The sequence below is a fragment of the Condylura cristata genome, unplaced genomic scaffold, assembly GCF_000260355.1.
Source record: "Condylura cristata isolate star-nosed mole 26May11 unplaced genomic scaffold, ConCri1.0 scaffold00033, whole genome shotgun sequence".
NCBI lineage: Eukaryota > Metazoa > Chordata > Mammalia > Eulipotyphla > Talpidae > Condylura > Condylura cristata.
The window spans coordinates 9,437,966-9,453,658 of NW_004567134.1; the positions used below are offsets into that span (position 1 = coordinate 9,437,966).

Consider the following 15,693-nt stretch of genomic DNA (forward strand, 5'->3'; position numbering starts at 1 on the left):
CAGCAGATCTCTCCTGTCTCGCTGCTCCCCTCGGCAGTGTACTTTGTCGCTCTGCCTGTTCTGCTCCCCACTCTGTCTCTGATGAAGCCTCTCGCTGCCCCTGAGCCTCTGGCCTGTACCCCGGTTCTGTATGCAGAAATAAATAAATCTTTTTAAAAAATTATTTTTAAAAAGCCTGTTTCTTTCCTTAGAAAATGTTGGGAGTTGTCTGAAAATTTGTCTGGCCCACTTGATTGACAGGAACAAAGAAAACACAGCTTTACACATGTGTGAGACAGAAATGGGCATTTATTTTTGGTTTGTGCTTAAATCCAATTGTGTAGAGAGAGGTTTGCTAAGGGCAGGTGTGACTTGAAAAAGACAAATATGAGTAGAAAATACCATAAAATGTCTCCATAATTTGTAAGTCCGAGGAAGAGGCCCCGGGGAACCTCTCTTTCTCCTGCAGCACCCAGGGCTCCCACGGGCTCTGGCGGGGGCCGGGCCCTGCCGCTGTGCGGCCCCCACCTGCCGCTGTGCGGCCCCGTCCTCTAGTCCCTCTCATACCACCGCCCGTACAGAGCCGCGGTCACCAGGCCAGAAGTCAGTCTGCTCTTCCTGAGGAAATAATGCTCATTCTCCCAGCCGAGCCGGTCAGGCCTCTCCAGGGTCATCCCTGAGGTCAGGAACAGAGGAAAGATATAGGAAGTGCTGAAGTTCCCCCATAGGTGGAAGTCAAAGAGCCCCGCGGCCTCCGTGATCTCCTGCCCGCAGGTGTCGAAGCCCAGGCCCCCGCACTTGACCAGAGCGCACACCTGGATGTAGTACGTGCCGTGCACGGTGTGAAGGCCGTGGAAGACGCCCAGGGCGTACAGCTCTGAGGACTGCGTGGGCCTCTGGTAAAGCAAATGGCAGCAGAGGCCGCTGGCACACACCTGGAGATAGCCCTCCTGCCCCCACACGGGCACCAGCGTGAAGTTGTCGTACATCATCTCGGCGTGAAAGGTCGGGGGGGCGTGCTCGCTCCAGGGGGCGGCTCCGTCGCAATGCACTTCCTGAGCGTCCTTCTCACAGTACGGGTCTCCTGCCAGTAATTTCAGAAATTTCCGATGGGATGGGTCTGTGTCCCCCGTGGCATTATCCGCACCAAAGCCCACTGGGTTGCTGGCGATCTGGGCGACTAGAAGGCGACCTTCGGGGTTTTCCATGTTGTGGTACCAAAAGGACTTCAGAGGGGTGTGTATACCACTTCCCGTCATCCCCAGCGACGGATGGTGGATGTTAGCAGCCAGGATGTTGGCCCCAAAGGCAACGGCGAAAGCACTCTGAATCTGAATACCTGCCAGGAGTGGGAGCTGGTTCATCCAGGCGGTCGGATACACGATGTGCTTCACCTCATAGTCCCTGAGCAGCCTGATGGTGGGCTCGAAAAACAGTATATCAAAGCACGTGAAGACGCCAAACTTGCCAGCGAAAGGGGTGTCAAAGACGGTGTGGTCCACCTGGAGGGGGGTATCGAAGGCCGCCTCAAAGTAGAGGTTGTGTTTGCGGTAGCGGTCGACAAGGGTTCCATTGCTGCTGAACACAACATTCGTGTTGAACTGGTACCTGCCGTCGTGTGGGCACCCTGGGTCGCTGCTGTGGCAAGGCTGCTTTGTCCCAAGGTTGGCCACCAGGAACATACTCCCCCTGATGGCCATGCAACTCAGACGCTGGAGCACCTGAAGAAAAACAGGCGTAAGTAAACGCGCTTAAAATCCCGTGCTGTGGCTTCCGTTCTGCAACAGGAGAGGGCCTGCTGTGCCTCCGTCACAGGGGCAGCGTGACAAACCAGTGAAAGCAGCCAGCGCTGAAAAGGGGCAAAGAACAAGAATAGGGGGTTCGGAGGAGAACAAAAACAAATGTGAACATCTAAGCTGCTCAACCCTTAGTAAAATGAACATGATAGTTAAAATGAGTTATTTTCACCTTTTTAATGAAGATTTATTTTATTTATTGATGCATACAGGAGTGCACAGTGGGGTGTAGGCCAGGGGTACAGGGGTGGTGCGAGGAGTCACCAGAGACAGAGTGGGGAGCAGAACAGGCAGATGGACTGAAACACGCTGCCGAGGGGAGCAGCGGGCGGACAGAGAGGTCTGCTGTGGGTCAGCTCGCTGGCCCTGGCCCGGGATCAAACTGGCGCTGCAGGGGCTGCTGAGAGCTTCATAGGGCTGAGGCTTAACCCCTGCGCCACCAGGGCGGCCCTATTTTCACCTTTTTAACATTGGCAAAATTAAAAAAATTACTCTCTCTTGCGTTGATCAAAGGGTGGGAAAACAGGCACCTGACACCCTTGCTGGTGTGGCGTCAGGAGGTTTCAAGGTGAACTTCGGTACCACTGAAATAACAAAATGCGCCCATCCTTCAGCTGAGAAAGTCCATTTCCAGGAAGCTTACCTCTTCTGTTTAAAAATACGTGTATGGGGAAAGGATATGCATTGCAATAGTGTTGGTAACAGCAAGAGTTTTAAAACAAGCTCACAGTATGCTCCTAAAGAGGATGCCAGTAACTATGAAACGCAGAGAAAAGAACACAGTTGTGGACATCAGACTGTCAAAGTTTCTCTAGAAAGGGAAGCAGCACGGGGGTGGGGTGGGGAGGGTGGGCTTTCGTGCTTTTCTTTTTCTTTTGTTTGTTTTATAAGCCTATATTCATGTATTTCTGTGTAAACAATCAGTAGAGTGAGTCACAGCGGAATAAAAGCTTAGTAATATCAGGCGTCCTTTAATGGAATGAATGTGGCATGTGGCCGTTAGGGAATTTGGCTTTGATTTTCAGGACCCTTGGGTCTCTCTGACATTCAACATGCTCAGCCTTTGGTCCCTGGCGTGGCCCAGCTGTGTGTAGCTCAGCTCTGAAGACAGAGGAGAAAGGCAGACTGGCGCCCTCACCCACCTCTGTGTCATTGAAACGGTGGGGCTCCAGGCACGGGTTCCACCTGACCAACTGCGGAGATGGCATGAAGTCCAAAAACGGGTAGATGGATGTCCTTGTAAAGTTGAATCCGTGAATCCCATCTTCTGGAAACACTATAATTTGTACACCCTGTAAACTCAAACATCAAAGTATAGTTTGTTATCAGATCATGGGAGCCCCCACCCCCCACCCCCAGTTCATTCTCCATTCTTCCACGCTCCCTTCTGGTGACCAACCAGCCGGTGTTCTGTACCAGGAGTCAGAGGTGAAACGAGTGTGGCTGGACTCTCATTAGAGGGCTTAGTCTTGGCCTAATTCAATGAGCCTCTGGACTAATGCTGCGGGAACAAGGCAAAGTCCTTTAGGATCAATAATGAACTGAACCTGAGGTCAGGTCAGGAGAGAGTGGCTGGAGCAGCGGAAGCTTGCCAAGCAAACAGTCGGGAGCGGGTGGAGTCCTCGTTCGTGCAACGGAAGATACAAGGCACAAATAATCAGGCCATTAATTACTATGCCTCTAACTCAGGTGGGCAACTTCTGAAATGTTTAGGGTGCTACAGAGACCCACTTCTAAAAGGTTTCTTGACAGGACCAGACTGGTGGGGAGGGATGCTGGCAACTGTTTGCTTAAAGGTCCCCAGGTGATTCTAATGTGCAGTCAGGGTTGGGACCCCGGGGCTGGTGGGGGAGACTCAAGGGTGTTGATTTTAGCTTCGAAATAAGGACTCGTTCTAATGCATAACTAACTCCCCGATTGGGAATCAAGAGGATCCCCTGAGTCACTGAGCTCCCTTCGCCAGGCCCTCACCGGCCGCTGCCCTCGGCTTACGCAGCTTCAAATGTCACGCCTGGAACATTGGCCCCAGTGTGGAGCTGGAGGAGGAAGACAGCACAAGCATGAATAATCTCAACTAACAGGCGATCTGAATCACTTATTTCTGGAATGCTCTGCAAACTCTTATTTTCCCCTCTGGTTATAAAAGCTTCAAAAGTTTAACCGGAGAACATGTGGAAAACAGAAAATGTAAAGATTTCAGTCTCCTACAAGATGAAGATACCCACTGTAATGTCTTGGCTGTTTTCATTGTTTCTCTGTGTGGGTGTGTGCATGACTGAGGTAGTATCAAGTATGTGCTGTTCTAGCGTCACTTTCCACTATGTATGTGCAGCCATGTTACACTTAAGAGGACACCAGGGTTTATCATCTATTATCAGATACTTGAACACTTTCCAAATTTTTGTAATAAAATGGTGAAGACATGTGCATACAAGGTGCCTAAAACACGTATTGAAAGAGGGTTGCACAGAAATTTTTGGTTGAATTTCTGATTATTTCTTTGATGTCTTAAAAAAACGAAAATATTGGGTCAGAGTATAAAAAACTGTAAGTTGTTCGCCTGTTGCCAAATAGCTTACACCATAGTATCCTCCCTACATCATTGCGGGTGATTGGCTGTCGTATGACACTATACAGCAAAATTAGCACACATTAGAAATGATGCAGTGTTACTTCAAATAAAAACAAAACAAAACAAAAAAAGCAAAAGGAACACTGCAAGCTTTGCCAAGATATGCGGGGTCTGTCTTAACAGGCTTAGCTGACGTTGTGGACGTAGCACTGTTTGGTATTTAGGGAGATCCCCCCAAAGATTACAATCTTATTGCCCTGCCGGATATTCGCCAGTCTTGTATTCATTAATAAATTGATTTCAACATTCATTTCACTGACTGCTACACAATTGGAGAGTCGCCAGTTCTCTTTGAACCAGCTTTACCGATTCACTGCTTTCTCCCTTAGTTAGTGAATAAAGAAAATCTGTATTTGCCATATTCTAAACTTTTCCAAAATTACATTTAGACAAATATTTTCCTTGTCTACAAATAAGAGAGAGCAGAGAATGCTTCCTTACGGACTATGCCACTGTGTCTATACATTAGATCAATGTTAAATTGCAAATTTCCTGAAGACAAACTGTCCAGGGATGAGGGGAGGAATCAAATATGAGTGGGGGTACGACTTGAGGTCTGCTGTGATCAGCAACCCCTTCCAGGCATAATGAGCATGCCTGATAAACAATCTGAGCAATTTTCTGACAGACCTCGCTGAAATGCAGCACTCCAGAGGAGTCACTTGCCGAGGTGACTCTAAGCTCTTTCCCTTCCCTGCCTCGACCACGCCAGTGATGCTTCAACTGACTTGTCTGGGAACCTCTTCCCTGAGCGAACATTTGATGTAAAATGATGACGCACGCTTGTCATCAACTTGTCTTACAATCCGCTTTAATGCCTGAACCACACAGGGGACCTGACACACCTCAGCACCAATAGCGACCAAGTCAAACACTGGGCCCCTGCCCCTTGGCCACCAACAGTGAAGCTTTGCCTTCAGTGGGGGGTGGGGGTGGGGTGGGGGGGTGTCCACAAGAACCTGTTGTTTCCTTTTGGGGTACGTTATGAAGACAAAGGCTGTACGTGCTACAGTGTGGCCTTTGCGAAATAGAATGGTCCCGTGCACAGGAAGAAGCAAACATCGCCTGGGCCTCAAGGTCTGTGGCCTGGCAGTGTTAACACTGACTTCAGCATAGGCATAACTGAGGTGTGGCTAAAAGGCGTGAGTGACGCGAGGGTAACTGATATGCGAGGACAGTAAAGTCTCCAAGTAGCCCCGCAGGCCGGGTGATGAAATGGAACAGCACATGTGTGAAGTCTCGCTCTCAGGTTAAAAAAGCCGGCTGTGTGAGTGCGTCTGTGTGTGTGTGAGCTCAGGAGTTTCACCTGACAGCAGGTGCCTAGAACTCTGGTGAGACGTGGCTGCCGAAACTCCTCCTCTGGGGACAAAGCCAAGCAGGAGAATGGTGACAGAGCTCCTTCACCTTGTCCTTGTCAGACAGAACTGGAGGAACTGCATGAAATTTGGGTGGAGGCTTTGGTAGGACTAGGAACCTCACCTCTTAAGGGGTCGTGGGAGACACTGGGGAGACAGAGGCAGAGGGAGGGGGGCAGGGAGCCAAGACAGCCGTCCTCTAGTGGGGGCAACGGAACTCTGCAGTAAGGAACTTGGTCTGCCCTGTTCAGTGCGAAGAATGACAGTGACAGGGAGGCTGATTGCTGCTCACTCACTGACAGATCTTTCCAGACGTTCCTACTGTTCTCCATTAGAACAAGGGACCTGTGAGAAAGTGAGCTGTTGATTACTGAAGGCATTCAAGGAGCGCCTGATCTCGGCTCCCTTCCCAAAGCGGTGTGTGTGTGTGTGTGTGTGTCTATGTGTGCGTGCACAGTGCTTACATTACAGGCCAGAATGTGTTAAAGGTAGCAAGGCAATAGTTATCACAGCCACCCTGACCACCTTGCGCAGAGAAAGGGTCTGTCCAAGGCAGGACACACTGGTGTGAGCAGTTCTGGCCTCCAAACTCAGAGCCATCAGCGAGGGTTGCCGGCGGGAGCTTACTTCCTGTCGGGGGCCGGGGAGGCTTCCTCCAACAGCTGGCTTTGGTCTTCCCACCACCGGGCCGCAGTGGCTGCCAAACTTCCCTTTGGTTATGGGTTTCCCAACCGGGTATTTTCTTACAGTAACATCTGGCACTGATATTTCCCCTCTGCCCCACCCTTCCTGGAGGGAGTGGGAAATTCGGGCCCGGCAGGAAGCCTTCACAAAGGCTGGCACCCACCTCCCTTTGTCTGTTTGGGCTCGGTTCTGTCTGCACTGACGTCTCAGATTGTTCAGAGTCTGGCACGGAGACCAGAAATGAGTCCCAGTCATCTGAAGGCGGCAAATGGCTGAGCCATGAATGCTTGGTGCTTCAGTTAACCTTGAATGCCTCAGAGAGGCCACGAAGGAGTTTTCAAATTTGTCTGCACATCAGAATCCACTGGGGCACCTTAGAAAACCCCAATGTTCAGCCCATACCCCACGTGACTCGCTAGGCATGGGGCCGAGGCACACCCACATTGTACAAGTGGCTAGGTGATTCCCTCACTGGCTGCCAGAGAACCAGGGACCTAGCCCCAGGCGTCTCCAACAGGGGTGTAAAGCACCCCCCAGCCTCTGCTCCCACAGTTAGATGCTTAGTCAGTGGCTGTGGGGGCGGGGAGACTTCTGCATTCCACACAAGCTTCCAGCAAAGGTCGAAGCTGCTGGCCCCTGGACGGGACCTCTCTCCAGCAGTGAGACTCTGGACAGTTGACTCATTCGAGTCCAAGTAGCCGCGGGGCTGATTTCCCAGAGGGCCCACAGGACCCACTGACGGCCCGGCTGCGGGCAGCCTGAGGTTCCGACCCAGGAGCACGTCTTGCCTTTCGCGCGGCGGCCGTCACTTGCTGTTCGTAGATGTCGAGGTTCTGGGTCATGAGCTCCAAGGCCTGCTGGCGGCTGGTGAGGGCGAGCGGGTCGGGGCTGAGCACAGACCGGTGCTCGAACACGGCGGCCACGTAGGATTCGGCCTGGAGCTGCTCAGCCCCAAGGCGCGGGCCGGCGTGGACCCCCAGGGCCATCACCCAACAGCCGCAGAGGACGAGCACGAGCTGACGGCCGGCTCCGGACATAACGCAGACCATCAACCTGGAATGTAATGGGGCCAGGGCAAGGCAGCTGAGTAAAGTATCCTGCCAAGAATTTAACTTCTGCAGCTGTGATTTATTAATCCTAGCAATTAAACTCACCCTCCATGATGCCGCAGCCCAAAGGGCTTGCTTCGTGTTCCTAATAAAAGGCTATGTGTTTCTCTCCCCACACGTAGCAAGCGAGGCTTAAAAAGGCGCTGTGTTAACTGGCTCTAGAACATTTCCAAAACAGAGCCGGTGCTGGCCGGGTTTTCTTACCCAGGGTTCAGCGCCGCTGCAGTGCGTCACTGCTGGTTAGGGCCACCGGCTTAGGTGTTAAAGACGAATAATTATTCCAATTATTTTACACAATTCTGTGACGCGTTCCACCACACACCCCTCCCCCACGCCCCCCATTTGTCCATGAACACACTCCAAAGCCGACTGTCTATACCAGCTATGACAGTTGGACCCTAATAACACCACTGGTCTTCTTTCCTAGTCCCAAGCCTGATGGATTAAAATTCCCCCTGCATTTCTCTGGTTAGTCATGAACATAAAAGCTTAGCCCCCTCACTCAGCACTACTTTGTTTGGAGCAGAGAAACTGCTGACTTGGACTTCAATGCCAACATCTACTCTGTCGGGGCCAGTAAAAAGGAGTCTCCCAGACAAAGCACGACCTTGTTTTTCCTCCTTGAACTTGAGAACTGGCCACTGCACTTTTCTCAGCCTCAGGGACTCCCAAGCGCCTGCTCACAGGCATACTCGTTTGCAAAGAAAATCCTTTTCTTCAGGGGTAAAATGCAAGTGGCTAGAAAATAGACTAGCATTCACTCACAGACACACTCAACTTTGTAGCTGCTGCCACAGGAACGCAGAGATAAACAATGTCACTTAGTGACACTTCTGTGTCGCCTTTTCCCCCCAAGAAAAGGAATCTTTTACTTCTAAGAGTTATGGGTGACTAAGGGCTTCAGAGTGATAGTCGGATTCTTGTGGGTGAAGCCACAAGCCACAGGCCGCACTGCATGCAGAACTGCTGGGTTGATATCCAGATCACAAAGCAGGCGGGAGGCATCATATTGCTGCTCTTCAAAAAGAAAATGGTGCCCCTTCCAAGTCTGACTCAGAGCTCCTTGAAAATGCTCGCATTTCAAAGCGAAACGCTCTGGGTCCCAAATTCCTTTTCATTATCCTCTTAGAAGTTCCAGAAACAAAAGAGCCTTGGTTATTTTCAGCACTGGAACAAGGACTGGAGATGATCAGCGAGAATCCTTGCAAAGTCAGACAGTTCCCAGAACTCCCAGTCTTCTCCCTCCCTGCCCCACCCTAACTCACACTGTTATTTCTTTCCCCAGGGAATAAAAGTACCACCCCAGTGCCAACCCTGGGATCTGGTGCTGTTCAGCTGGAAAGTATAAACAATGTTTTAAGATTAAAAACAAGGGGCCTTTGAGTGAGTGGTCATGAGTTTCTGAGTAGAAACAAGAGTATAACTGACAGGCTTTCTTATCTGAGTTTTGCCCCTGAAGACCAGCAGGAATATGAAAAGGTCTCAGTATTTTTCATTCCATCCAGTTCTGTTACAATGATGACAGGAAGTAGTGGGGGGGGGGGGATTTTATTTTGAAAATCGTATTTGCAGTATTTCTGAAGTATACAGCGATGGCCTCATTTAGGCCTGGGGAAACTGAGGCCGGGAGAAGCCTGGTAGCCAGTGCTGTGTGGAGGCAGGTGAGGGCTCCTGGCGCCCATCACTGAACCCCCGCTTCTCAACTAAGATCTGTGCACCACTGACTTTGGACACAGGACATCTGTTTCAGCCTCAGGGACTTGTAATCCAGCATAACACAGAAACTGTGTTAACCAGCAAGATACTGCCTTTCTTTCCATTTTGAGAAAACAAAACTTTAGATTATTTACAAAAGAGCCCAGCAGTTATTTGTGCGCAACTAAAGCTAGGTCAATACTAAGAGGTCATGCTAATTCAAACAGGTATTCATGCTTGATGAGGTAGGAGAGAATGAGTAATTATAGCAAAAATAGGTACAACAGTTTGCCCTTCCTGAAGAGTGGTGAAATAGCGGCCATTTTAACCCAATTTGCAAAGGTCAGTTTTCTCTCTGGCACCGTGCAAAGGTCTCTGGAAAAACCAAACAAGGCCCGAGACAGGGACACAGCAAGGCTCAGCAGGCCGGAGAGGGGGTGGCTTTAACGTGGCCAGATTACCAGGCACCACGCAAAGACGGGCTGGAGTTAGGGTTCCTGGGGAGCAGGGGGCTCTGGAGGTCAAGGGCCTCCATCTTTAGAGCTGGTCAGAACCAGGCCACAAGCAACACAAATCGGTGACGAGAGTGGGCCGGCCTGCGGAGGCAGCTCTGCACCCTTCTCGGATGGAGGGCACCTGACATGTAAGACAAGCCCTGACCCAGGAGCCAGACCTGAGAGAGGCGTCAGGTCACAGCAGGGAGCCAGCGTCCATGGGGCGTCCACGTTCTGGAGGATGGGCGGGCATACCCCACTAAATGCACAGTGTGCCACAGGGTGGTTAAGCGCAAAGGAGAAAGAGAGACGGGAGCTCGTGGGGCCAGTTGATAAAAGAGGAAGGCGAAGGAACGTCAGAGAAAAGGGCCAGGGCTTGGCTCGCGCGTGTCCCCGCACGTCCCAGCAGCGGCGGGTCCCCTTCGCACCATCTCATTAGAGCCCCCGTGACACTCGGGTGCCAGTGGTGAAGACGCTATCCTGCTCGAGATGGCCCCGGGACCCTGCACTTCAAGCAGAGTGAAAGCCAGGGACTGTACAGCCTGCCCTGGGGAGGGAGCCAGAAGAAGGGAATCAGCACTGGCTGGGGACAACCACCAGCATCCTGGGCTTTTAACTGCCCCACAGAGGTCTCACTCCTCGTCTCCTCCTGGGAAATGTCCCCCTGACAAGACTGCTGATCAGGAATGTTCTTGGTATGTGTGAGGAAAAGAAATCAAGGTCTAAATGACAAGGAAATCTATTTTGTGGAAATTTTGTAACATGTCACTCACTGGATATTTTTACACCCGGGAACTTTTCCTTCCACCGCGCTAAATGATTCATCTTGATAATTAGCTGTGTCTCCTTCCTAGCTGTGCTATTATAATAGTGTCTTCTGCAATAAAATGAAAGGCTTATTATTAAGGGACTCTTAATAAGATAATCTCAGAGGCAGGTATATACCTTAAAACATTTATATATAGACCTATTGCTCTTTTTAATAACAGATCCTGTCGCTCATTGCTGGCCGGGGGAATCACAGGTCTGTGGGTGGGAAGGAGCCAGGGCAAGGTGGCGGAGCCCTCAGGGACCCGGCGAGTCAGCCAGGAGTTTTTGGAGGCACAGCTGACCCCAGACCAGGTCGCACTCCAAATAGTTTTAGGTCCGCTCTCAGGAATTGTGTGACTCCCTTGTCTAAGTTTTTCACACAAGAAGAAATAATGCCCAGCCCCAAGGTTAGAACCTGAATTTACAGCAATCCCGAGGCCCTTTATTCCCCAAAGGCCTCCTGTCTCTGGCTCTCCCCTGACCATGACCTTGTAGGCCTGGCTCCCGATCCAGCCCCACAGTGGCTGAGCACACCCTGCCACCCAGCGCGGCTGCCCCGCAAACAACTAATGTAAACACCTAATGTGTCACTGAGGAGGATATTCAGAGCTGTGCTCAGCAGCAACAGCAAATAAATGACCATGTCCTCTCACCTGACCTGGGAAGTTGTGATGTCCCCTTTTAAAAAACATTCCAACGACTAACGACTTTGGACCCCACCTGAGGCCTTGTTTCTTGTTCCACTGACTGGAGTGATTTATTCTACAACGCTCAAGGAACAAAAGACAAAGATACACTAAAAATAAGTCATTTTTTTCTTCCTCGGGTAGGAAAATATCTTCATCCTTCCAATCAAATGAAAGGGCTGGCCGAGCCGTCTGGTCTGCGCGTTAGAAGGGTTCTTCCTTCACTTTGCTGTGCAGACAGCGCCCCTCGGAGACGGACGCTACAGGTTTGCTGCCACCCTGTGGACAGACTGAGTATCACAACGGTCCTGCAATTCCTAAGCGGCAAATGGATGTGTATTTATTTCCCTTGCTGTTCTTAAGAGTTTCATCTCTAGCACTTCAGCTAGCTCCTCTGTGGTGGAAAAAAAAAATCCCCTGAAAACATCTGATTTCCAAGATTTGGGTTTCATGACAGCTGTTTTTTTATTTCTCTTGCCCAGAACCTATTGTGTCTTCTACTTTCACAAGTTCCACATTTGTTGAGATTTCACATTTTACAGCCACGCACTCCGTGGACTGGCTGTGGAAGGTGAAGTGGCCCAGCCACACTATGGGCAGCACCAGGCCTGGAGAAATCTGGCTGAGTGAAGGGGCCTTTCGGGAGATCTCTCTGTTGTTGCCGCGTGGCCCTTACACACTCATGTTTTCAAACCACTCTAACATCCATTCTTTCATTTTATCTTCCTGTCAGTGAGAGCCTATGGTAAAATCCTATTTTCATGGTAAAGTACTACTTCAGGATGAGTTAGTGGCGAGGAAAGGCGGGAGACCAAGTCTCCTGGCCCCCAGTCCAAGCACATGATAAAGAGCTAAGGGTTTTCTTAGGCAAAGCCCACTGTGGAGTCCCCAGTGCAGCCCAGCAGCATTAGACATAAACCCCCCCGGGGGGGTTCTGGGTGGTGAGACCAGAGCCGGCAGTGGGGGTCTCAGATGTGAGTGGGCCATCGGAGTCATCTGTAGCATGCGAGCCCGGGAGCCTGGGCCCAGAAGCGTTGGTGAGCAGGTCGGGGAGGGGCTGAGCACCTGCATCGCCTAACAAGACTCCATGTAGTGGTGCCAATGGTGGCCCTGTGCTGGGGTCACCCCTGGCAGAACCCCTGTTTTCTATCTCCCCTTCACATCAAAGGAGGATGAGTCAGAACCGTCCCCTTCCCCCAGGAGCCTCTCCTGCAGAGCTGATAGAACGTGGCCAGACTTCAAGTGTTTCCACCTCGTTAGTCAGCGGGGTGTTTTAAAACCCAACCTAGGGAGCAAAATACCTCCCCCAGACAATGTGAGGTGTCAGTTAAGATCTCAGTGCTTGTCTCTGCCTTGGCAGAAACTTCGCTATAGAACCAAGATATTACTGGTTTTTCATTAAAGTTCCTGATTTTAAAAGAATAAAAAGAAGCAACAGGTGGTGGAGAACAATGGGATGGCAACAGTATTGGGGAACCGTGCTCCCTGAGTCAAAAGAATAATCCTTAACTTCAAATTATACTGTAAAGTAACAGTAACCAAAGTAGTATGGTACTGGGATAAAAGCCACACAGATCAATGGGATGGAACTGGAAGTCTAGAAATAAACCCACACGTATGTAGACAGTTAACTTGCGACAAAAGAGTCAAGTGCACCCCGCGGGGCAAGGGAGGACTTTGCCATAAATGGCGCTGGGCCCTGGACAGGAACATACAAAAATAGAAATAATAAAAGTAGACATTATCTCATACCACATGCAAAAAATTAATAATCCAAAATAGACTAAAAACTTTGATGTTAAGATCTGAAATCATAAAACACATCTAAGAAGACACTTGGGGACTTAACTACATGGGTAAGGGAAGCAAAAGTAAACAAGTGGAATGACGAAATCAAGCCAGAAAGCTTTTGCTTGCAAAAAACCCAAAAACTAGCACTAAAAGGGAAAGGCAATCTACCTAAAGGGAGAAGATATTTGCATCCAGCCCCCCAGGGCTTAATGTCCAAGGTACATGAAGAGCTTGTATACCTCAACACCAGAACAAATAACCCACCCAATAAAAGGGCAGAAAATCTGGACACCCTTCTTCAGAGAAGCCACGTGGATGGCGACAGGCACATGAGAAAACGCTCATCATTACTTGTCATCAGGGAAACAATAGTTAAAATCACCATGAGATTATCACTACATTCCTGCAAGAGTGGCCTTTATCACGGAGCCAGAAACAAGTGCTGGACAAGGTGTGGAGCAAAAGGAACCCTGCGCACTGCTGGTGGGAGTGGAAATCGATGCTGCCCCTACGAAGGCAGGATGGACAGTCCTCAAAAGTTGCAAATGACCTACCACATGATCCAGCGCCTAGGGATCCCTCTGAAGAAAATAAAAACACTAATTCAAGAAGTTGAGGGCACCCCCACGTTTACTGCAGCTCTGTTTACGAGGGTACCCTAACTGCTGACTGACGGGAGTGGACAAAGACGACGAGGCATATCTCCAAAGAGATGATGCACAGCTATTAAAAAAAGATGAAACCTTGTCATCTGTGACAACCTGGGTGGAATTTGAGGGGATTATGCTACGTGAAATAAGTTAAGAAGGAGAAAGACAAATAGGGGATCATGTCACTCATGTGGAATAAAAAGAAACGAAGCAAAAAAAAAAGACCAGAAAAACAAAATACTTGGATCCTGACAGCAGAACTGAGGTTACCAGAGGGCGAGCAGAGGTGGGAGCAAAGTGGGAGGGGCCCATGGAAAGTGGAGGAGGGAGACTGGTACCACTGGCGGTGGGGTGTGCAAAGGCACCACACTGGGTAAGCGTGACCTCTACTCCTAAACACATGCAGTGGTGTAAACCAAGGTCACCTCAGCTGAAAGAAGGGAAAAAAAGGGGGGCAATCCTAAATTGGAGAGTATGGAAACCTTGAGGATGAATGATAGTAGGAAGTGTGAGAGAAACACCAGAAAAAGCTGAAGTAAAACAGCACTCGAGAAAGCACGCCAATAGCCACCTCCTCCTGTGAGACACGAGGAAGAAATGTACCCGGGAGACGCACCGCCTGGCTCACCAGGAGAAACAGCAAAAGCGGGCCAGCGGGCCAGGTGCGGCCTGTTCTGAGTCCCTGTGGAGGCTGCTCTGGCAGAAGCGTGCTGGGGGGTGCACCTCACCCACGGCATGGGCAAGGGTGCGGGGCGCTCAGGGGGAGGGCAGCATGGCTTCAGCAGTGGCAGAACCCTTTCCAGAACCACTCACACACCTGGCAGAGGCGGCAGGGCGGGCAGTTACCATCACAAGCCCTGCTGTCCTGTGCCATCCAGACCCCCGGGGGAGGCAGACAACGGACTGGTGCAGCTTTATCTGACAGGAAGGTCCAAGTCCTCCAAGTCTGGAGCCCACTGAGAGGAGGAGGTTTCGGGCTTTTTCGGGTTAGTTAGTGCTACATTCCTCAGCACTGAGGACAAAGCAGAGGAGTTCTAGCTCATTTTTGGGAGGATGTCACTCTTAGACATGAAGTATCAGAAGTATCAGAACCAGAATTTCCTAAACCTGTTTTGTGCAAACATCTACATTTTTTATGCCATCACACTCAAAAGAATGGAAGGAAAAGTTGAGTGGGGCAGATTATATTGGGATGACTGAAGAACACTGAAGTAAGTTTTCAACATCTTACGCCATGTACAAAAATAAACTCAAAATACTGAATGTTAGGAAAATAGCTTAAATTAGAATTGGGTATCAGATGTTTGCTGAAACAACTTTCTAAATTCTGAAGCAGATAAAGTAACAGGGAAAACAGACTGGCAAATTAAAATTTGCATGCAAAACATAAACAAACATTAAGACAACACTTATAAAAGGCAATGAACAAGGACAGATTTCAACAAAAAGAAAACAAACATAAACACACTTTAAAAGATTTTGAACAAACATTAAAACTGATACTATTCAAAAATATTAAATTTGGATTAAAATTAAGGCAAACTAATAAAGTGATGTTGAGGAACAATTCGTTTGGTACCTAATCTTAGGAAATCATCACCAGAAGAAAAGTTACTAGTTGAAGTGAGTGCATACCATGGATTACAGAGAGTACGGGCTTCCAAGTTTAACATATTTGAGTTGAAATCCTGGTTCTGACACTCTATAGTCTTGGTTATTTATAACAGCAAAATTTTAATTTCTTCATCTAAAAGTTGGAAATGAAAAGATCTGAGGCAAAGTGCTTAGTGCTTCATCAAGAGAGGCCAGCTAAAACTGAAGAACAGTCCCAACAGATGAAAGCTGGAAGTAAACAATAGTCAAAAGAAATACATAAAAATTAGTATGTCGGCCCTCCCCGGTGGCGCAGCGGATTAAAGCGCAGCACTGAGAAGCTAAAGCCACTTCCGCATGAGTTCGATTCCCGCTTGCCCCAGAGGTGACCACAGGGCGCAGCAGTCCTCTCCTGACCC

General features: G+C 49.6%; 1 protein-coding gene across 3 annotated transcripts in view; it reads right to left on the bottom strand.

The window, feature by feature from the left end:
• Positions 1-270: 270 nt before the first annotated feature.
• BTD (biotinidase) overlaps positions 271-15,693 on the bottom strand; it is a 27,600-nt gene continuing 12,177 nt past the window's right edge. For 2 of the 3 annotated variants that reach the window (XM_012732216.1, XM_012732217.1), the window contains exons 2-4: positions 7,235-7,499; positions 2,918-3,067; positions 271-1,700 (exon numbers count right to left, since the gene is read on the bottom strand). In XM_012732216.1, coding sequence (XP_012587670.1) covers positions 531-1,700; positions 2,918-3,067; positions 7,235-7,499 — 1,585 coding nt within the window. In that variant the 3' untranslated portion in view covers positions 271-530. The other variant, XM_012732215.1, reaches the window with a different exon arrangement.